The 23,794-nt window shown below is 45.8% G+C and overlaps 1 protein-coding gene across 1 annotated transcript in view; it reads right to left on the reverse strand.

Annotated features, from left to right (window-relative positions):
• Positions 1 to 1,006: 1,006 nt before the first annotated feature.
• LOC111139983 (contactin-associated protein-like 3) overlaps positions 1,007 to 23,794 on the reverse strand; it is a gene marked incomplete at its 3' end in the record, with an annotated part of 73,600 nt that continues 50,812 nt past the window's right edge. Inside the window, 8 exon segments of the mRNA XM_022492376.1 lie at positions 1,007 to 1,050; positions 1,052 to 1,071; positions 1,410 to 1,556; positions 6,426 to 6,687; positions 9,708 to 9,851; positions 10,931 to 11,115; positions 11,740 to 11,943; positions 20,050 to 20,197. Of these exon segments, the coding sequence (XP_022348084.1) occupies positions 1,007 to 1,050; positions 1,052 to 1,071; positions 1,410 to 1,556; positions 6,426 to 6,687; positions 9,708 to 9,851; positions 10,931 to 11,115; positions 11,740 to 11,943; positions 20,050 to 20,197 (1,154 nt within the window).

A 23,794-nucleotide genomic window follows, 5' to 3' on the forward strand; every position in this document is an offset into this window, starting at 1 on the left:
TAATGCTCCTGGCTCTGCTTCACACTCACAGTGCCGCTAGCTTTAGGGGGCTTGAAAGATTAAATGCCCTGTGTGGGCTTACTGTCAACTCTTTGGAAGGATTTTATACTTTCTTGTTGGGCTATCAAGTTATCTCCACCATGACCTCAAACTTATTTTGGAAAAAAACCCATAAAATGAGAAACGGGAGTAAGAGCAAGCACGGCTTCCAGCCACGATTAGAAGGAAGTCTCACAACTGACAGGCCTAAGCTTCTGGTGGCTCAGACTCTTCACACGGATGCCTCAGAATGGACATTTGTTACCCTCAGGAGCTCCCCCTCCCTGGCTGCATGGATCCTGGACAGACTCGGTCAAAGATCTACCAAACAGGCAAACCCACCGTCTCCCACAGTCGGGGTGATGGTCTGGTGTTATCTTGGTAAAGTTCACCACGAGGTAGTGAGTGAGTGTCGGTAGCCATTAAGTTCCTCTCTTGCTCTGGTGTAGGTAACAGTGTCCTTGTGCGTACACAGTGGGCAACAGGACCCTTCCTGAACGTTTAGGGCAACAGAGCAGCTGGGGATCTTGGGAAAATGCAGATTCTGGTTCAGGAAGTCAGGGGAGTTACGTCTGCACCTGTGACAGGCTTGAAAATGGTGCTGCCCTGGGTGGCTTCCGGGCCACACCGGAGGACCTGGGCCCCTCGGGGAGGAGAGCGGCTGACAAAAAGAAGACCGCCCACGTGCAACAAGGAAACTGTTGCATAAAAACACCTGAAGGAAAGGTTCTAAGGGTTATCTGGCCTTCGGAAAACACCCTACTGTGAAGCACAAAAGGTAAGAGACAGAGAGTGAGGACCCTCAGAGTGGCCTGCACAGAGTCACCTGGAGAGCCCACTCCCTGGGTGTCAGAGCCAGAGAAAGCAGATCTCTAGGGATGGAGACAGGCCCTAGCATTCTGGAAGCTTTCCAGGTGACTTCAGTGAAAACAAGTGCTAAATTCAAAACCAATCTTAGCAAATGCACATCGAAACAAGGCCCCCCAGAGACTTGCATTTTAGGCCATAATTTACGGCCTTTGTCTGGGGCGCCTGGGTGGCACAGTAGGTTAAGCACCTACTGGTTTCGGCTCAGGTCATGATCTCTGGGCCCATGTCAGGCTCCGCACTCAATGGGGAATCTGCTTGGGATCCTCTCTCCCTCTCCCTCCCCCTCTGTCACTCCCATTCATGCTATCTCTCTCAAATAAGTAAATAAATCCTTAAGAAAAATTTATTGTCTTTGCTTGACATTCTCATTGACAAAACTGAAAGAGAAAGCTCACTCTTCAGTATTAACCTTCATTTAAAATTGCTGGTTGTCTCAAAAGGCAGGAGATGGAAAGACAAAGATGGTTTGATTGTCAGCACCACCAGTTCCTTTCACTTACCGCCCAAATAATAGGTGTCCCCTGAATCAATCTGCCCTCGCAGGGAGTGAGCCACAGCGGCTGCCTCACCATCCACCATCACACTCAGGTGATTTCCTTTCAACGAGAGGGACACTGAATGCCACTGCCCATCACTTAATCCAGCACCTGGAAGTAAACAAAATCGGGTCAAAGATTGCTAAAAACCCTATAGATGCAGCTACACAGAGCCATGCTTGAACACAATACAATCATGATCTTAGACACCTTACCAAACTTCACCATGAACTCACCTGAAACCCCCCAGGTTATTTAGCTGGTTGGGCAATGGAGACCCACCACAGAGGACAACTCGGCCTCTCAGAGAGAAAGGGAGAGGCTTGGGACAGATGTGGGCTTGGGGGTTTCTTAACAGGCAATGAGATCACGTGGTATCCTGGTCATGTTTCTCTAGGAGGAAGGGGTTACCTGTGGAGTGAGGCTCATTGAGTAAATGTGTGGTTCCAAAGGGTCCTTGCATCTGATCCCCACAGTCATAGATTGGCCAGTCGTGTTCTAACACAAATTATATTCTAGCAAAAATTACTGTGCTCAGTTAAGAGTATTAAGACATATGTGCACACAGCAATGACTGTGTTTCACTTTCTCATCACTCAGTTAAATCATAAAAGTGTAGGAAGAAAAAAAGAGAAAAGAAAGAAAGCTGAATTGAAGGGGGAAGGAAGAATCAAGAGTGGACATTCCAAACATTCTGCCTTGGACAGTGGAATCTTAGTTTCTCCCAGTGCTCGGACTTTAACGGATTAACACAACAGCATCCTGAACAACCTTAACATAATCAAATATCCTAGTCCCCTCGCTCAGGGCACACTTCTCCCTCTTCTAGTTTGTTAATATTTTAGGACGTTGAGAAGGATAAGATTTTCCAAAATTGTTGTTATAAAAATAAAATCTTATCCCTACTTTCACGTATTATTACTATATATAATCTTGGTAGACTATTTAGAAAAATATATCGTATATATCAATATAACTCTTTAGAAAAAATGTATCAGCAACTTAAGTATTACTAAAACATGAAAATTCATAGAACAAAATGTAAAGTTTAGAAAGCATCACATTAAAGTGTGTGTGTGTGTGCATACTCAATCACTGTCTAAAATTGGACAAAAACCAGTAGGAAATATTTTTAAATATTAACATTAACTTTGGATGAGGGAATTGTGTTTGCCTTCATGCCCATGTTCCATTGGCCAAAGCAAGTCATTTGTCCAAAGGCAAGGGACTCCTCCCCTCCACGGGGAGGTCACGGCCACTGTCATGGCCCCAGAGACACCTACTGCTCTGAAGAAGCACAGTGAATAATTGGAATCTCTAGAAACTGTCTTGCCCAACTGGGAAACAGGTCATAAACAAACAGTTCAGCTCATTGAAAACAACAAAGTGAGACTCTGGATTTCTTTGATGTTGTGCCCAAGCTCGCGAATGAGCCTGCCTGACTCTAATTTGATCGTCTTGGGGAATTGTCCTGATAGATTAGCCTATACTTCTTGCAAATGAGAAAGGTGCCAACTGCTTAGAGCCCTCTAAGTTTGGAAGTCAACCTGCAAGGGTCAGAAGTTATTTTCTAGCTCGTGGGGGTATGGGGCCATGTTTCTGGTAGAAAGTTAACCAGGCATATTTAATTTAGTATCAGAGTTTGGCCCAAGGAACCCAATCAACCCCATAAATCCATGTCCCTCCAATGCTCTTTAATATGTCAACGATACTGCAATTAAAAATGAAAATACAGCTTTTTTTTGTCTTGGCTTCATTTCTCATCAGTGACGCTGACATGGATTCAAGACCCTGTGCATGGGAAATATGTTTCTGGCCTGACCCAGAAGGTCATAGACCCTACTGTAAAAATCGCGATGCCTCCGCTCCTCTCAGACTGTGAAACAGGAGCGATGGTACTTCCCAGCACTCCCTCTCAGGGACTTTAGCTCTTTGCCGTGTACACCCATCTCTCACTTTCTGTGTCACATTTGTGAATCCAAAACTGTTGCAAAGACCCCACACGGGTTAGGTTCATGAGCAATGATGAGAAAGCCGACAACAGAATATGGAGGATTGCGGTTAGATACTCAAGACCTACATTATGACACTGGTCCTGAAGGAAATCCTCCAGCCCTCGAGCTGAAGGAATCCACAAACAAGAACCTGGGCATGTCCCTTCCACTCTTGTCATTCGGTATTTATTTTGAAGTTTACCTAACATTATCTGTCAGGATACTCCATTTAAAATCTGATGTTAATGGGGCGCCTGGGTGCCTCAGTGGGTTAAGCCTCTGCCTTTGGCTCGGGTCATGATCTCAGGGTCCTGGGATCGAGCCCCACACTGGGCTCTCTGCTCAGCAGGGAGCCTGCTTCCCTCTCTCTCTCTCTCTGCCTGCCTCTCTGCCTACTTGTGATCTCTGTCTGTCAAATAAATAAATAAAATCTTTAAAAAAATAAAATAAAATCTGATGTTAAAATTCCCTCCTGTCCTCTCCCCCCTCCCCCCACTTGTCTAGGACTTAGAGTTATTTCCTGGGAGAACTTGCAGAAAACACTCCAGAATATCTCCTTGAATAGATAATAGATGCCATTTACCTCTATAATAAAAGACTGTTTTTAATAAAATTCAACATTCTCATTTAAAAGTGAAATGCCTGCTCTTACGATCATTCTGTTTCTCCCCATTATAATTCTCACTCTTTGTGTTTCTTTTGTGTGTCCTCCACCCTCCCCACTTCTGACAGAACGAACTGCCTGTCTCCCAGGCAGCACTACAGTCAGAGGACGGATGGAGAAGGGAGGGGCAGGGGTGTTTTGGTTTGTGCTACTGGGAACACGATGATGCTCATTCTCCCACCCACCCCCCAGCTCCACAAAGGCTTCAGTCTTGGCGGGGAGTGGGGGGGGTGATGGTCTCGGGACTAGTTTTGGAATAATGAGAACTAAAGGTTTTGGAGTGACTGCTGACTAGCAGGCCCTGGGCTCAACATCATTGTTTCTACCATCAATCACACTAGTGTCATTCCAAAGATGAGGACCCGAGGCTCGGGGAGAACACTTTTTGAGTGGCACTTTTTGAGCCCATCAGCCCTAGCAGCACAGAGGTGGTTCTGGAAATGGGCCTGGGAGGTGAGTCCTCTCACACAGCCCTCCCACCAGCTTGTGTAAAATCCATCCTGATCGCAGTGAACACTGCCCTGGGCAGTCGAGTCCCTTCGGGAAAGGGTGGACTGTGTCTTTTCCTACAGAAAGGGAACGCACGCTCCCTTGCCCCCCATTGACCTTCTGTTTCCACCACGCTCCGCTGGCCCAGCTTCACAAGCACACGGACACTAGATTGTACACTCTGGACCTTTCTAGATCCCTTCACAAACACAGTGAGGTAACTATTTGGAAAAAGAACCCAAAAGCTGGAAGCAGGGTGAATGGTGACTGGGTGTCCTTTCCTGGCATCCGGCATGATTACATCTCACTCAGCCTTTAAACTTTGGTTCTTGGTTTGGTAGGTGCTTTCGCACTTCATCCAAGGTTTGGAATGAAAACCAGTCGCCATCTGTCTCCTCTTCCTCACTTTCTGTGCCTCGCAGACACCGCGCCTTTCTCCAGCTGAAGGCTCTTGGCCCCCTGCCTGGAGCGTGTCTCTCAGGGACATTTTTCCAACAGCATCTTCTCATTCTGTGCCTCTGTGTCACGATCCTTCAGACTTTTTCGTCACTGTGACATTTGTGATGCTGATCTTTGATCCGTGATTACAACGTGCTGAAGGCTCACATGACACCATTTCTTAGCAATAAAGTATTTTTTTAATTAAGGCGTGTATATTGTTTTTCCAGACATAAAGTTCCTGCACATTTAACAGACCATGGTATACTGCAGACATAACTTTTATATGCAAGGGAAAGCCCAAAAAAATCCATTTGGTTCGCTAATTGCAATATTTCTTGTATTTGGGTGGTCTGGAACCAGACCTGAGTATCTCGGAGGCAGGCCTGTATTTCAAAGGTTAAAAAAAACAAAAACAAAACAAAACAAAACAAAAAAAAACACCCCTCAAATGCTTCTAAAAAAAGCAGCAAGAAAAATGCTTCTCTGGTTTGTTTCCAAAAATTAATGTGTTGCCCAGTGAAAGCTTAAAAAAATCAGTTCAATAAAATATTCCTATAATATTTCAGTGCCAGCCTTCAAAAAAAGTTAAATAACTAATCCCAGTTGTTGGAAGGGAGAACGGTGTGTACTCACGTGAAGCAACAGCAAAACACCATCTCTCCGTTAATAAGGCACGCAGCTTGTAAAGCTACACAAACCAGGAGTGAGGCGATTTCCAAAATCTGACTTGACACTCCCTGGTTATGCTCATCTGCTGAGGTCCACAAGGGAACTCCCTACGCCGGTGGTCAGATTTTGTCTTTTATTTATAAAGAGAAACAAAGAGCTACGTTTCATTCCCGGCTTTCAATCCGACCTGGTAACCTGGGTCAGGCAAGGCGCTCCTTCCGTAGTCAACGCCTCTTTTGTCAGGACTCCGACTTAGGCTACTGTTCTCCAGTGTTTCAAGCGGACTGCCAACTCCCCACCATCAGTTTATAACTAGGTTATTTTTTAAACTTTTTAAAAATATTTTATTTATTTATTTGACAGAGAGACATCACAAGGAGGCAGAGAGAGAGGAAGGGAAGCAGGCTCCCCGCTGAGCAGAGATCCCGATGTGGACCTCGATCCCAGGACCCTGAGATCATGACCTGGGCCAAAGGCAGAGGCTTTAACCCACTGAGCCACCCAGGCGCCCTATATTTTAAACTTTTTGAGAGGCATGTGTGATCTGCAGCTAACTTCGGGTCAAACTGACTCACACAACAACAGCCTGGATGTACCTAGTTCAAAGGTAAAAGAACTAACTCTAGCTCCCTCTAGAAGGATTATGAGTATCTTACTGATTCAGTCACTCATTTAATGCAGAGGTGACAGGAGGACCGTGTGGTCACAGCAAACACCTATTACCTGCTGTGACGTCCCTCGCCAGATGTCCGGGCTGGGAGAGACTCAGTCTGAGTTTTCCATCATTAAGAATGAGGACGAGAGCCGCTGGCCCATGTTGGAATTGAGTGGTCAGCAGCAGCCCTGCCCTGTTCCACGTTCGGAATTGGAAAGCGACCGACACCTTGTCCTCTCCGGTGGTGCCCGGCAGAGCCAAGTAACTCCTGGAGCTCAGAAAAGTCACGGGCACAATTTGTGGGTGTGAGCACGAGAAGGACACATTTCCCTGTGAATACAGTGGAAAAGGATTTAGGAAGGGACAGAAGGGATGCTTTCATGAACAATGAGCTTTCCAAGAGGTGCAGTTTCCTAGCAACCTACCAGCAAGCGAGGACCCAAGAACTAGGCTTCCCCATCCAGCTGCAATCCAGACTGACCTGACAGGTCCCTGAAACCGTGACACTGCCCTGGCTGGGCAAACCTCCTTCTGAGGCTTTTAGGGCAGTTCTGTCTCCTCCATTTCTGGGCATTGGCAAAGAATCTCGAGACATGTCTTTCCCAGGCCTTGTGCTGGGCGCAGGACACAACAGAGGAGACAGATTTCTTATACCTCCAGGCACTGGCTGTTTACATGCGGCATGAAGCCCAGCACCACGGACAGCGGCTCCGGGAACCTTCCCGCACCCCCCTTGGTCGTGTGAACGCTTACACACCCGTCACCCGGGGACACGAACATCTGGCTCAGGCAGGCCCTGGGCTTCAGCCGTCTGAGGCAGGGGTGTGGCCGGCCTGAGCGGGCTGCCCACCTCTCAGAGGCTCCCATGGGCCGTGTCAACCAGCACACTCTCCCCAGCCTGACCTCTGACCCGCTGGCTGCCTGTTGCTTTTATTTCATTCTATTTTACTAAAAAACACACCTTTGAGCTTTAGATTATGTCTGCTGCTCCAGGAGCAAACTTACCTTTAATCATAGTGTTTGGGAGGAAGGAACTTAAGTTCTTAAAAGAACTCCAATTAAGTGGGGTGCCTGGGGGGCTCAGTGGGTTAAGTCTCTGCCTTCACCTCAGGTCATGATCCCGGGGTCCTGGGATCAAGGACTCAGAGGGAGTCTGCTTCTCCCTCTCCCTCTGTCTGTCCCCCTGCACGTGCACCCTCTCTCTCTCAAGTAAATAAATAAATTCTTTTTAAAAAAATTAGATAGATAGATTTTCACAAATTCCAGAGGAATATGTGCCCAAACATTGTCCTTCCTCTCCAAAATATATACCATAAAAGCACTGTAATCGAGTCAATACGGCATTGGTATGGGGTAAACACAGCAGCGGAGCCCAGTGACTGACCCACAGAAAGATCTGAGACCACAGGTACAGCCAGCATGTGGTGAGAGGGAAGACTCAAGCCTGTGCTCGGAGGTTGGGTCTGGTCACTAAACAGCTCAGGCACGAATGGGTACCCATGAGACCTAAAATAACTACTGATCCACACAAAGAGTAAAGCCCAGACAGTCGAAGACTTAATTTTTTTTTCAATTTTAAAGTAAATAAATAAATGAAACTGCCTTAAAACTTTTTACAGGAAAATCCTTCAGACTGTACCTAGAGTCTAGGGTTTCAGAAGTATTTCAAAGCAAGACCAAATACTACAAAGCTATTCAAAAAAAAAATACATTGAGACATTGGCTACATACCAATAAAGGCATTTATATGCTCAACATGGCCCATAACATTTAATATAAAATATATGATATATGATATATAATTATATCATAACATGATTTTATATTTCATAGAAAATTGGTTAATCTGAGAAAACATTTGGATCATGAATGACATAGGGTTATCTATCAAACCTAAAACTCCCTTATAAATTGGGGCACCTGGGTGGCTCAGTTGGCTGAGTGACCGACACTTGATTTCAGCTCAGGTCACGGTCTCAGGGTCCCGGGATCAAGTCCCATGTGGGGCTCCGAGCCCAGTGGGGGGGTCTGCTTGAGAGGTCCTCTCTCTTTCTCTCCTTCATGCTCTCTCTCTAAAATAAATAAATCTTAAAATAAAAAAAAAGCATTCCCACAGGTTTCGCTGAGTTGGAAAATGGAGATGGAGAAAAGCTCACATAAAACAATCCCATTTCTGTAAACGACACTCGACATGGAGGCGTCGATGTTCACAAAGCTGGGTGCACTGAGTGTAGAGGATTCGGGTCTAAGGAACCAAACATGGAAGGACAGACGCTAGCTCAGTAACACGCTGGCCTGGGGGGATGGCCTGCAGCTGCGTGGAGGGATGAAAGCCTGACAACAGTCCAACCTGTCTGAGGGGTCCACCTGCCTCGAGATAACATGCTTCCTATTCGCTGACCTAAGTCCCCAGATCCACAGCAGACAGACCCCTGGCCTTGGGGCGAGAAGGTCCCAAACGTGCCCAGTCGCCTGTTCGAAGCCACATCTGCCTTCCAAAGAGTCAAGCAAGTTTTCTGGCAAATCTTTTTCTTTCTTAGGTCACAGGACTGATTTTACTAACCTTCCTTTGTGTATCTGTGGGCCTTGGCCTCCCCTTGCAGAATAATGGGGCGTTCCTGCACATCAGCAAACAGGCACCAGACCCCTGGAGATAGGGTTTGTGGCCGGCACCACGGAGTCTGCCCGGGATGGAGAGATGCAGCAGACCACCCCCTCCCTTCACCGACCCACTCCTAACCCCTCTGCAAATCTCTGGGCCGGGCAGAAACCCAGCAGCTGGCTTTTGCACAAGAGTCCACCTTCTCCCCAGGTTCCTGGCCTCAAATTAAATTAAGCTCAAATTCCTTTCCAATCCAAATTCATCTCTCGAGTACTGGCCCTTCGAGCGAGCGACAGGCAGCTGAGCTAGGAGTTCAGTAACGAGAGAAAGGAGCAAGAGAAAATCAATCCCAACAGAGACCCTGCCCCAAAAAGTCTTTATTCAGATGCACCATGACGCATTTGCGAAAGCGTGCGTCTGTTTCCACATACCTGTAAAAGTTAAGAAGCCGGTGATGGGGATGGAGGAGGGCACTTGTGAGGAGCCCGGGTGACGCAGGGAAGTGCTGAATCCCTGAACTGCACACCGGAAGCTCATACTACACTGTATGTGAGTGACTGGAACTAAAATTTTAAAAGTTAAATTAAAAAAATCAAGTTCATTAGTTAGTGAATTAAGTCAAAAAAACAAACTAAAAGTCATACATGGCTGGCACTTTCCCTGCCTTCAGAAGAGGCACATTCTAGACTGGGCCCATCGGACAAGCTGCAGTTCCCTGCTCCGTTGACCCCGCGTGTAGCTCTCTTACCGTGACGAGGATCTGCGGTGTGTGTTTCTTGGACAAATCAATGAGGTCCACTCCATTATAGTAGAGATTTTCAAAGCAGCCGTGAAAGTCTTTATGTGGGAATGCCACTGATTTTCCATGTCCGGGAATCCCTCCAAAGCTGATCTTAGAAAGAAAAAAAATGACATAAATAATATTGTTTAATGATTTTCTGATTGTCTGCCTAAAACACATATGCTCAGCAGGTATAGGATAATTGCCTCCAATCTATCTGGCATTATTTTAACATTAACATGTTAATTTCAGGTGAATTTTTAGACATACCGGTTAGATGTACCGGTTCTCTCTTTATTACATTTACATAAGTAGGTTAAATACCCCTTCTTGAAATTTGCTACTCAAAGGGCTATGTCACTTCCCCTGACGGGGAATGTTGTATGTTCATTTCCACGGTCACTCTTGATCTGGGTGACAAGGCGGCGGACCGTGATGACATTCTACTTTACAAACCTTCCCAGAACCCAGCTTCAGGGTCCGGGTCTTTGCCAGGACACTGCTGATGGGTTAGAATAACGAAGGCATCGATAATCTCATTCGGGACCAGGCTCTGCAGCTGGCCTCCTCAGCGGAGGCCACTTACACTAAATGAATGTTGAAATCATCCCCTTTGCTCGGACAGATGTGCTGAGCAGAACCGGCAGAACAAAAGGTGTCCTCCAGTGCTGGTTAGATACACGCGGGCAACACGCCGGGGATGCGTTAAGCCTTTAAATGTCCCTAGAAACGGTATTTTGAATCGCCTGACTTTGGCTCTCTCATTCCTCGAAAAAGCAGGTTGGAGTGTATGGTGATTACTTCTCCAAGCAGCCTAGATTGCTAATTCTGTTTACGATCGCCCTAAAACACAGAGATCTCCAAGGGAACAGATCATGGTCAGCACCAGAGGTAACACAGAAAGCCGTCCAGACACATGTATTTTACTGTGCCGCATGTCCTACTGATAGCTCTTCATCCACACACTTTCCGAATTCAACAACTACTTCCTCTCAGGGGAGAACTCACACCTATGAGTGATACAACATCTCAACAATGCATGTGGGTCTCCTGCATCACCTCTGGGAAACATTTCACCAGATTTCCAAATTACTAGCAAAGGGAACTTCTCTGCGTAGCAGTATTTTCTTAAAAGGTGATGTTGCGTTTAAATAACAAAATCTGTAATACTTGAAAAGAAATGTTCACACCTTACAATCAAGATCCAAGTAGTCGCACTCGCCCTCGGCCTGGAAATGCTGACTGTGCCTGTCCACGGTGAAGTGGACATGCGTGTTCCCAAGCTCGATGAGGACAGAATGCCAGTGCTCGTCATCCAGCAGGCTTCCCAGGGTGAGGGTCACACGGGCGTCAGGTGAGGGCAGGTTAGAATGGCCTACAAGGACAGGCGAAGCAAATGAACCGCCCCATCCAACCCAGTACCATGGCTGCCCTGTGGGAGGCCAACTCTTCCCCCAATCACTTTCCTTGCACACTTCCATCTGGAGAGCTGGTGAACTGCCTTTACGTCAGCCTCATGTACAACCTTCTCTCACTTGGGAATGATTTCTTCCACCTTTCTTGTGTTTACTATTATTAATTATTGCATTTTCATTTTTCTTGGAAGTATCTTCTTCCAAGAACCTCACGAAGAGCACCACCTCATAGTTTCAGGGATCCACCCCTTGTCTTTACAATATTACCAGGTTGTCTACTGAACATGTGCAAATGGTCTTACACACTAATCGACCTATAAAACTTGTTACAGTAAAGTACATTCAGGATACATGCGTGTTCTCCATAGTACACCTCAACCATGGAGCGACCACGCTTCCATTTGCCCAGACCATTCTGTTTCATGCCTCTTGCTCCAGAGTAATTATTTCTAGGGTCTTCTTTCTTTCTCGAAAGTGTTCTGGTTTCAGGATAAATTAGCTACTTAACTTGAAAAACTAAGCATAAAAAGATACTTCCATCTAAAGAGGCATATTTTTGAAAACACCCACTGAGAACTTTTTACCTGAATTAAGCGATAAGATGAGCTTTCCTCTAACTAACTGCAGGGTGACGTGTTTGCCGTTTTGTCCTTCTCTGTAGAGTAGAATTCCATCAGTCTGCCTGGTTTTAAATTTCAAAGAAATAACATCTTTTGCTGGACTCATGGATTTCTGATTAAACATGTATAGCAAGGAGCTTTTCCCATCAAAGTTAACCATCTCGGATCCTACAGTGGGAGACATTAGAAAATAATCTAAGTATAATACATCTTTACTCATGCACTGAAATGAGCAAGTTGACACAAACACACACACACATAATATATCTCTGGTCTGTTTAGTGCAGAGGGGAAAAAACGGTGCTGCCCATCCTCCCTGATACCCGTAGTTGAGATCCCTAACCTCCACTCTGCCTTTTCTGACATTTTCCCTAACATGTATCACCTAGAAATACTTCTGTTGACTAAGCCCAATTGCTTCTGCCTTTGTACTGGCCACTTCTCATCCTGTAAACAAGAAAGATTGGTAAAACAGTTGAAGTCACTCTCCACGGTGGCACATCGTGGCTATGAAGCTGCCATTGTCCCTCAGCTCTCCGATAGTCTTATTTTTCCCACTATCAAGGTCACTTGCATTCTCTTTATTGAAAAAGTTATATTTTATCATTAACGTAAAAAGAACACTGGTCAAAGAAACCAAAGACAGAACAGGAGAGCACAAAGGGATTCATACTACACAGAAGAATCTCTCATATTTCTCATATTTCACAAGTAAAAAGACAAGACGTTACTGTGCCTTAAAAAGTCAAAAACCGTATGATTTTACTCATACATGGAATCTAAAAACAAAAGAAATGAATAGACAAACAGAAAGCAGAACCAGACCTAAAAATGCAGAGAACAAACTGGTGGCTATCAAAGGGACAGGGTGGAGGATGGGTAAAGGGGTGAGGCGGAGCGGCAGGTTCCGGCTTCCGGTCATGGAGTGAACAAATAAGTCACGGTGTGAAAGGTACGGCCAGGAAATTAGTCAACGATATTCTAATCGAGTTGTATGGGGATGTGCGGCAGCCACGCTGGTGGTGAACATTGTACAACCCATAAAATCGTCAAATCACCATGTTGTACACCTGACGCTAATGTAACATTGTGTGTACGCTGCACTCAAATTTTTGAAAAAGAGGTTTTTTTCAAATGTGTGTGTGCAATAAATGAAGGTACAAGAGGAAGCCAAAGAAACAGGAAGCTGATGTCTTCTGAGCCGATGATACGACGTTGGGTTTATTTAACTTCACAGAAGCCTGGGACCAATGTACGTTAGGACCTGCATTTCATTCAGACGAACTAAAATATTTACAGTAAACCCTTTATGTTCACAACTCTAAGGAATCCTTTATTTCATGCAACCACCTTCTGAAAATTCAGGAGTTTGATTCTGGTTCCCATACATGGTGGAAAATATATAAACACAGCCGTGTGTCTAAAAATCATGGAAACAAGCAATTATTCTCCATTGCATAGTTAAATGAATGTCTGATAAAAACATATCCCTTTGTCAAATTCGAATGATGTCCCTTCTGCAGTTAGCGAAGAAGAATCGTTTGGTCCACAAATGATTTTATCAGGCTTCTTTTGATCAGATCAGGTTTGTCCCCAGCTTCCCTGTTGCTGCTATAGCTTTGTAAGAGTAACATTTGGTCTTCTAGGGATGAGGACGTCCTGGCATTTTGGGTGAGCACAGAACCCGGCCCCATCCCAGAACTGCGACTCCGCTGGCCTGGGGTGGGACCTGAGAGTCTGCTTTTCTAACGTGTCCCCTAGCGATGTTGACGATGTCGATGCCGCTGGTCTGGTGACTACATATGAGAACCACTGCTCTACAGAACCTAGATTATATTTCCTGGAACAGTCCCCTCAGGCAAAATGGAGTAGTAAAAAATTTATTGGATTTATAGAAACACAAAAGAATGGGCTGAAAATCCTTTTGTTGTAGTGTTTTTGTTTCCTCTCCAGTGAGCTCCTTAACACTCGTACCTAGAACAATCAACCACAAGCTAATCATCACATTCTATCTTACGAGGCACATTTAACATGTGTTTTGACAGGTTCTCTAAGCCTAGAAGGTGACTGAGTTATAATCTAGAGATGTCATCAATGGTATAAAACAGAACCACTTCAAACAACATATCTTGTAGTAGTCCTGGTGGTTTCACTAAAATCTTAAATGGTAACAAAGGTAAGCTCCGTGGAGAGGAGTTAAAACAGCACAGATAGGGGCGTCTGGGTGGCTCAGTGGTTAAAGCCTCTGCCTTCGGCTCAGGTCATGATCCCAGGGTCCTGGGATCGAGTCCCGCGTCAGGCTCTCTGCTCAGCGGGGAGCCTGCCTCCTCCTCCTCTCTCTGCCTCTCTGCCTACTTGTGATCTGTCTGTCAAATTAAAAAAAAAAAAAACAGCACAGATAAAAATGAGGAATTGCTCTCAGAAGTCTGGAATGTGAGGCTGCTTTCTTTTCATCTGAAATGACCCACATCACTCTGCAGCCTGTACGGCCCCATGAGCTAATTTTTAAAGGTTCGTTAAAAAATAAAAAAGAAAAGAAAAGAAAAAACAAGAATTGTGGCGGAGAGCACAGATACCCACAGACCTAAAATGTGTGCTGTCTGGCCCTTTACAGACGCCTGTCATCCCGCACTCAGTGCCATTAGCAGTGATCCTTTCTGAGCCAGATTCCTGACTGCTTACAGGTGGCCGTGATAAGAACCAGCTCACCGCAAGACATGTGGGGACCCTTCTATTTAAATATTAAAAATCCTGAGGGTTTGAAGGGGCGGGGGTGGGAGGTTGGGGGAGCCAGGTGGTGGGTACGGGGGAGGCACGGACTGCAGGAGCACTGGGTGTGGTACAAACAATGAATCCTGTTACGCTGAAAATAAATTAAAAAATAAATAAATAAATAAATAAAATAAAAATGAAATGAATGAATGAATGAATAAATAAATAAAAATGAGAGGATTCAGTCAGACCATGGTAGGACTGGAAGGATGAGTAAGTTGAATACCAACTTTATAGTCAGAAAGAACTGTATTTATGAAAAAAAAATCAAAACAGAATAAAGAAAGCTCTTGGCACACACAAAAAAAACCCTATTTTAGAATGGAAATCACAAATTTAATTATTTTGTTGATCTGCCTGTTGCATAATTCAATATACCTCGTTTGTCGCTTTTCATGAATCTATATTTATGAGGTCAAAAAATAGGTAAATATTATGGCTCCTGTGGAATAACAATACAGACCATTTTCCGTAGCTTCAGAACCTACCTTAGCAGGGGTTTGGCTTTGGAAAATCCAGTTTTGTTACTAAAAAACCATTTTCTCCACATTCCCTTCCTCCCCTACCCCCACACTGCCCTGACTTAATTTCCATTTGTTCCCCCAAGTACAGCTGTATTTTCATTTAACATGGGTGTAGCACCCACTAGGTGCTGGGATGCTGGGATGAAACCCAAGAGGACAGAAATGGCTTGGCCTTCCCAGAGCTGACAGTGCTCCCCTCACCTTCTCGCTTCAGCTATCATGAAAAGAACACATTTCACCAGGAATAGCCTAGTCTTACTGAGGGCTGCTCAGGAAACTGGAGACAAGGAAGCTCACAGTCAGGAAGGAGGAAGTGGAGCACGGGGGAGGTCTTCTCTGGGGAAGTGTCGCGAAAGAAAGAAGGTAAGACCTTACCAATCATATGGCATGTGTCACACTCAGTTTACAGGTAGGCACCCAAAAGCAGCCAACACGATTGAAACAACGGGCCATACTGTTGATCAAGAAGCCCCTCATGACAAACGTGAAGCCCACGTGATAAGTAAGAGTGCGCCTGTCACAAGGACGACTTACAACGGGAATTGTGGACTGGAAACTCAAGTTTCAGGCCTCATCAAAGAGAATCAATTCTACAGAATGTTGTTCACTTACAAACGTTCATGAACGAGTTTGAATATCTGAAAACAAACGGACACGTCACTAAACATAAAATGACTTTTTTTTTAAGATTTTTATTTATTTATTTATTTGACAGACAGAGATCACAAGCAGGCAGAGAGGCAGTCAGAGAGAGACAGGAAGGGAAGCAGGCTCCCTGCTGAGGAGAGAGCCGGATGCGGGGCTCGATCCCAGGACCCTGAGATCATGACCTGAGCCGAAGGCAGCGGCTTAACCCACTGAGCCACCCAGGCGGCCCCATAAAATGACATTTTTAAACATATGTGACTCATATACCATTTTTAAAGGCAATAGATTTTTTAAAAAATTAAACCAGAACATCGTATTATGGGACAGAGAAGACTTAGCTCAGTGAGTTTGCAGCGCGGCTAGCTCTCCAAGTGCAGATGGGGGACAGCCCATCTATAGAAGTAGAGGTTCCCTCACCTTCATGCCCATGTTGGTGATAGCATCAAAATAGAGCCCCAGTCAAGAAAACTAACAATTACAAATTGAAATCATATAAATTGGAAAAACACTTCGTATTTTCAATGAAGTATCATATCACATTTTCCATTTGGAATGTAGGTTCTGCACTCTTGCAGAACAAAACTATTGGTTCCCATTCTGATTCATAATAAGTGACCTCCATCTCAAGTACCCCAATAATTTAATTAGTTGAATTACGTACGAACACATTTTTCACAAACCTTCTTGTAAAGTTAAGTGTGATGCTAAGAGGTAATTTAATGCATTATTTTGGAGTTTTTATTCAAATAAAAGTATGTTAGAGTTGGTTATTTGTATTAATTATGGACATTTAAATTTTTATGATATTTATATTACATATGTATTTATATTACATATATATTCATATTTATAGAAATATATAAATATCAAGGGTGTTTTGAGGTTGCTAAACAAAACCTATAAATTTTTGCTGTAACAGTCAGTACATTTTTTAAATAAACACAATATTTTAATTTTTTTAAACTAGGCTCCATGCCCAGCGTGGAGCCCAACGTGAGACTTGAACTCATGACCCTGAGATAGAGACCTGAGCTGAGATCAAGAGTCGGATGCTTAACTGACTAAGCCCCCCAGGTGCCCCAGACAAATACAATGTTTTAAAATGGCCAATTACATGTTTTACTCCCAATTTTATTTTCATGCCTGACTTGACACGGGACCAGAGTGTCACGGGGAAGACTGGTAGGTCCCCATGGTGTAGGCCATTCTGTGCCTACATAGTCCGTATTCCCAAGGACTCGTGCACTCCTTTCCTCCCTCTTCTCCCCTTCTGATCTCCCCTTCTTCTCTCTCTCTTCCCTTATTCAGACAAACAACACACTAATGAACACAAGACGACACTACACCACCACAGGATGGGACTAGTACAAGCTCAAGGGAATACTTGAGAAGACACTGACCATGAACACAGATGTCAAAGTGGAAAAGAAGGAGCAGAAGTTGCCCCAGGGAAGAATAACAGTCAAAAAAGAAATGAAGGAGGACCTGGGCCAGTGTCGGTGTCTGTGGCTTACAGAGACCTACGTCAAGGATGTCAACGTGATCTGAGTGTGTAAATGTTACTGAAAATTTAAGAAAGCGGAGGACACCCAAACGGAAACCTTTTCAGAGTGGGATACAAAACCTAGAACAAGTCCGTGGGAAGATGGCCCTGGACGCCCCCCTTCCGCGGGGCTGCTGGTGGGCATGGGACTCTAAGAAGAGCTCACACACACTCCACGTGCAGTCTAGGAGTTGGGGGAAGGGAGGGATTTCCAGGTAGAGAACGTGTGTGTGCCACCCCAGGAAGCCATGAAGAATGCCTGGTGTTCGTAGGAACAGCAAATATCATTGTAATTGGAGTTTAAAGAAGTGAAACCAGAGAGAGAAACTGCATCTAAGAGACATTATATGCCAAGATAAGCAATCTGGACATGTTCTCAATATCAACAGAGCAGTGAGACTAGAAATGGGGGGGCAATAATTAGCACTTTGGGCGATAAATCATATCATATACAATTACTGTCAAAAACAAAGTGCAAAGCTCTATGCTTGAACAATTGCTCTTATTAAGAGTAAGAATAAAGACAAGACAGAAGCTCCACTAGTAAACCACGGACGCCACGTAGTTTTGCGAGCCACTGTGACTGATATCGGTCCACAGTTTTAGGCTAGGAGCCCCCCGTGGTGCACAGCTCGTGTTTGCTGACTTAGGGTGCACGCAGGTCCTTCCTGGGACCAGGCCCGCAGCTTTGATCTCCCTGGGATCTCCTCTCCCCCAAGGAGGTGGTACCGCCTCACGAAGAACATCAGGCTAACGGCAAATCGCCATCAAAGACCTTGTTCTGCTTTGAAGTTAGTAAACCTGAAGTTGTTTCCAGAGTAATGGGAGGAAGGAGAAGCTGATTTTATGGGATCAAAGAGAAAACGGAGTCTCAGGTGTCCCAGCGGCTTGCCACAGTGAGCACATTCACGGAGCTCAGACACAAAAGGAGGGAAGGCGATGGCCCATGGAAAGAGGGGGGAAAGGGCAGTCAGCATCGCGAAACCATCTCCGCTGAATGTTGCATGGAAAGACCAACACAGAGACAGAGTTTGGAAACGGAGTGAAAACAGAACCTGTCAGAGCTCAGGAAGATGGTGGAGCTGAGGTGAAAGGGGACGCTTGAATCTAGGATGGGGTCACTTCTGGGACGGTGAGCCCCACCTCCAGAAGGTCTCCCTGCCTGTGGGATCAGCAAAGGGGCGATGGTATCCTTGCTTTGCAGCGGCTCCCTGTGCCCCATAGCACCCACATCCTCCTGTACCCCGAGACCACAGAAGCCCAGAGTCCCAGAGCCACTGTGTGCACGCTCCTGCCTTCCTCCCTCCAGAAGCCCCCCCTACCCCAGCTCACTCCACAAGCCCTTCACTCAGAAAACTGACTGATCGGGGCACCTGGGTGGCTCAGTGGGTTAAGCCGCTGCCTTCGGCTCAGGTCATGATCTCAGGGTCCTGGGATCGAGTCCCGCATCGGGCTCTCTGCTCAGCAGGGAGCCTGCTTCCCTCTCTCTCTCTCTCTGCCTGCCTCTCTGTCTACTTGTGATCTCTCTTTGTCAAATAAATAAATAAAATCTTAAAAAAAAAAAAAAAAAAAAAAAAAAAGAAAACTGACTGATCGCCCTCCTTCCTAGGTCCCAGGATCGTGTTCCAATATTTTACACTTGTTTTGTACAATTTTATGACTTATCATAAAATCCTGACAAAGAAAACCAATCATTTTAGAAGGGCCCCCTACATCCAGTCCCTAACACTTTGCAAATAGCAAGTGTCCAATAAATTCTGACATGGCATGTGAGGGAACAAAGAAATGAAAGCCTGCATAATATAATAGTTATGAAAACCAAATTTGGGGGGAAGACAGAGTTTTAAAATCCTAGGTCCAGTAAGGAATAGCTCTTGCAAACATCTCCATGTCTCCACGGTGAAGTTAGTTCTTCCCTCGAGGCCATACCAGATCCGTCTGGCCGGTCTGGTTGTTGAATGAGAAAATGTCTGCTAGGTAGGATCTGACATATTAAACATTCCGCCTGTGACAGACCTCACTGACACCTCTCGGCAAAGCTAATGCTCTGCTCAGGTATGAAATGAAGTGTGACCAAAAACCCAGCCTCCCACGACGTTCCCAGCCAACATACTCTTTGGGTTATTCTCCAGTTTTCTAGAAATTTTTAATATTTTTTTCTTTTTGTGCTCATTTTAAAAATTCCAGCATATTCCAAATCATCAAAACAGCAACAGTAGAGTTGATTTCCCCACAGACGTCACTGAAGCATTTCTGCTTGTGTTCACGCTCACACTGGCTGTGACTTTTGTCCCTCTGCTCATCAGTGGGGAAAAGAGGGAAGACACAACACATAAGTGATGTTCAAACAAGGGTTCACGTCGAGGAAAGTGGGGATTTGAGCAGCGAATATGGGAGAAGCCCAGAGTCATTTTGGGTTATGGGGAAAACAAGATCACCGGCTGTCCCCTGCGTCCCCACACCAGGGTCACCTCAGTGCCCAAGAACGACACCATCCATCACAGTGAATTGCTGTGGTTGACTTGGACCTCGTTGTTTGGATGACGCACCCACTCTAAAACAGCTACCCTGCTCTCTTCTGGGAATCTCGGATTCCAAGGCTCAGTTCGGGCCCACCTCTATGTTCAACTAAAGTAACTAAAGACAGCAGTATCCAGGCTTTCCACAAAATCACACACAGATGCCTAAAAAGTTAGAAACAAGTCAAGCTCGGTTTTCAGCCTGGCCACGAGAGCATGTCCCTCTGTCACTGATTTTGGGGCGGGGAGAGGGGTAAACAGCACTTACGGTACGTGCATCCGTACACTTCTATCCTCATCCCGATCCTGCCCTTGGGGCTCCAGGCTAAGGGGAGGAAGCGCAGGAACCTGGCTTCGAGGGGAGGCCGCAGTGGGTGATGCACCACGCTGTCCGCGTTTGTGTTTCCTGGAAAACCCTGGGAGAGAAGGAGAAAGGATCAGTGTGTCTGCAGAACCCGGAGCTCCCAGCTCTTCTCCTGCGGGTCAGGGACAGAAGCTTCACTCCATTCTTATGCAAAAGCCTGCCTGCTTCATAGAAAGTCTGCTAATGTTTTAGAGGGATGTGACCACCCTTCCTGAGGGCCTGGATTAGTCACCATTGTTCTAAGCTTTCCTCATTTGCAGGGTGATTTACATTTCAGCACCATTAAGCTGGGTGTAAACCTGCCACCCTTGAAGGCTTGCCCTTCCCCTAAAGCGTTTCCCTCATCCGTAAGCAGCGGAGACGCTCTCCCGCAGCCCACATCCAAGGCAACCAAGCACGATGTAACTTGCCGTCCGTGCAGGAAGAACCCTCGACTCGGGTAAGAGCGCTGGGAAGGACCTACACAGGGTTCTAGTTCCAAACCCCTCGTTTATAAAGGCAAAACCGAAGTCCAAGAAAGTAGAAAGAGTCTGTGGCGGTAGGACAGCGGCTACCCGGCAGGGCCACAACTAGATTCTGGGCTTTGGATTTCAATCGCAGTGTTCTTAGTGTGCGGTCAGGCTGCCCCCAAGTTAGCCGCATTTCGGGAGCACTCGGGAGACCCACAAGACAGAGGGGTGCCCTTGCCTGGACACAGGCACCTGGCCTCAGGCTAGAGGGGGACAGCATGAGCACAATGGACGTTGTTACAGGGGACGTGTGACTCGTTTCTCACTGCGTTGATTTCATGTGAAGATCAGCATATGGGGAAACCCAAAAACGGGTGATGCTCGCATATACACACATCGATCATATCACTAATGATTTAATCTATTTCAGACAGCTGTGTCACTAATGATTTCCTCGGTTTCTCAAAGGTAACACATACATGCGAGAGGAATGGGAGAACAGAGCACAGACTCCAACACCAGGAAGTGCGTCCCCACGCAGCCTCTCCGCCCTGACCCGCAACCTCTCTTGAACGCTCCTGAACTGCTCCGTACTTGCGTGGAGAAAAAGGTGGGTGCGCTTCCGATGACATGGACTTAGTTACCCCTGTGGCGAATCCGCTCCCCTCACCCCTACGGTCCTGCCTTCCTTAGCATTAACTCCCACACAGCGATCTTCCAGAAGCTGGAGTGTGAGCCACAGGACCTCGGTTCTTGTGTAGACAATTTGCGCCTGCAAAGTCCCCTGAGACGCTGGGCTCTTCTGTCCTGCCACCTGGGCCCCAGAACCTCCTCTAGCCTCCTTTGCACCAGGATTTCGACGGGCTCTTCCTGCTCTTCGGTGTCAGTGTCGACCCCTGACACTGTACACCCCCTTTTAAAACTGATTCCATCGACTCTTCCTCAGATTGTCCATCAGTTTTCCCAGAGGACCTATGCAACAGCAAAGCCATAACAGCCTAAGGGTTTCCAATCGTAACACAGCATCTTAGCGGAAAATCTGCCCCGTCCAAGGACCTTACCAGTCTATGCTCTGAAAACAGACAGCTATGGTGCATCTCTTCTAAAAACCTATGTCAACTGGTAAATCAATGCTATCAGTTCTTTGGAACCCCCCATCAAAAGTTCAAGTTCTGTGTTCTTTGATCTCTCCAAGTTTTACCATCCAGAGAGCCAAAGATGTTCTCGTAATACTCCTTCATATAATAGTAACAAAGTGAGGAACAGAAGACTTGACCCTTTCTTATGCTCCCTTGCACAGAAGGACACACTCCGCCTCCACCACAGTTAAAAGGGTCAGGCATACTCACGCTGCACAGGAGCAAATCTCGTAGTTGAGCCAAAAAGAATTCACATCTCGTCGTTTTGCTTTGTGAAACCCTAGACCTGGCTTAACACCCAACCCCAACCAAACCAAGCCCAATCACTACTCGGGCTTGTAAGCCATGACAAGCTGGTAGGAACGGACGGAACCAAGAATACAGAAAACTAAATGTGGTATCAGGGCCAGTCTCAGACCCTATAACACTTCCTCTTGGCTAGTGAACGAAACATCATCTGGGAAGCCCTCCAGCCTCTCTCTCTTGCTCAGTGGAAGCACCATCTTTGTCCAACGTCACCTGTTCTTCAAGGGTTGGCAACTGTTACACCAAGAGCAGGCAAACCCTCTCCATTGCCTCCACGCTCTGAATGGGAAGTCAGGAATGTGCCCTCCCTGCCCCCAGCTTCCTGTAGGAACTGCAGGCTGGCCTGGGTAGGGGCTGCTTTGTACCAACACATCACTGTCCGGCACGCGCTCCTGTTATTACGGGCTCCCAGACCCACTGCCTTCATCCACAAAACCAGCGTGGTCCAGCGAACTCTGAAGGTTGAGGAGCTATTACGTGAGATAATACCTGACAATCATGTTCCCACACCTGCCTGGAGGTAGGCGGTCCACGAGCACCAGCCACTGTGGCCACGGCCTTGGCTGCCATTTTGGTTACGGCAGGTGCATCTGGCAGAGGCTGCTCGTCTGTCCAACTCTGCATCCCGTTCCTTACACTCTGTCTCAGGTTCAAGACCCGAGACGTGCAGATCACCGTCGGCTCCCACGTTCACTGTGATGCCAAGGTTACAATTCAACCTCAGAACTGAAGTCCATGTTTATCTGAGGGTAACTGACAAAAACTAGGAAAGGTACTTGAACAAATTGTTTTATTTTCCTTGGATATCATTACTTCCTTCTGAAGCACTTTGTCCGTGGAAGGTAAATTCTGGACACCGTCATTCAGACTGTGTGATGACAACGCCATATAGCAAAAGGAATTTCTAGTGCTGTTTTAATGGAATTTAGACAGAATACTATTTAAGGAATATTTCAAGTGGAAATAATGTCTTAATAGTCTATGAAAAGAGGAGATTCAGAAGGCACTCTTTAAAACTTCTGGGAATCTGTGTATGAAACATTTGTCACACACAATTTTAATTACATTCAAATATTGGGACGTATATATGTATGTGTGCACAGGTCTGTGACCATGTTAATTTGTTCTAATTTTAAGGAATCGCATTATTTTTGTCTCATAGCACTATCACCAGTCCCTTTGGGTACAAATCAATCACGCATTTCTTTTAAGATACAGAAGTTAAATGAAATGACTGTGGCACAATACAGATCCCTACTAGCATGTCACTCACTTTCAGGGCTCATTACTGAAATGATCCCATATATTTTGGTGAAGCTAGTGTTTATCTCTTAAGAGATGGTGTGATCTGTTCCTTGCCATATGTACTTTTGCTTTGGTTTTCCAGAACAGATCTGGGTGAACAGGCCACACAAACTTGCAGAAACAAAGGCCCACTCTGTGCTCTAGTAAGTGGGAAGATGAAAACCCCATCTTCCCCATCTCTCGTGACAGGAGTGACCTCGGGGAAGCCAGAATTTTCATGTGTAAAGTAAGAACAAGAAAACCTCTCTTAGAATATTGATGAGTTAGTGGGAGGAGTTCCATGGGCCTGTCTTTCTGGCATCCCTCTTGGCTCGCTAGCATTAAGAAACACACCGACGACACTCTCCCCACAACTGATCACAGGGACACTTCATCTGGACACGGACTCAACATCTGGTCACTTAAGGCATCACATTGAATCCTTTGTCCACTATTAGGAGCAGACGATGT

This window comes from Enhydra lutris, unplaced genomic scaffold (assembly GCF_002288905.1).
Source record: "Enhydra lutris kenyoni isolate GAN:26980312 unplaced genomic scaffold, ASM228890v2 scaffoldscaffold138, whole genome shotgun sequence".
Lineage (NCBI taxonomy): Eukaryota > Metazoa > Chordata > Mammalia > Carnivora > Mustelidae > Enhydra > Enhydra lutris.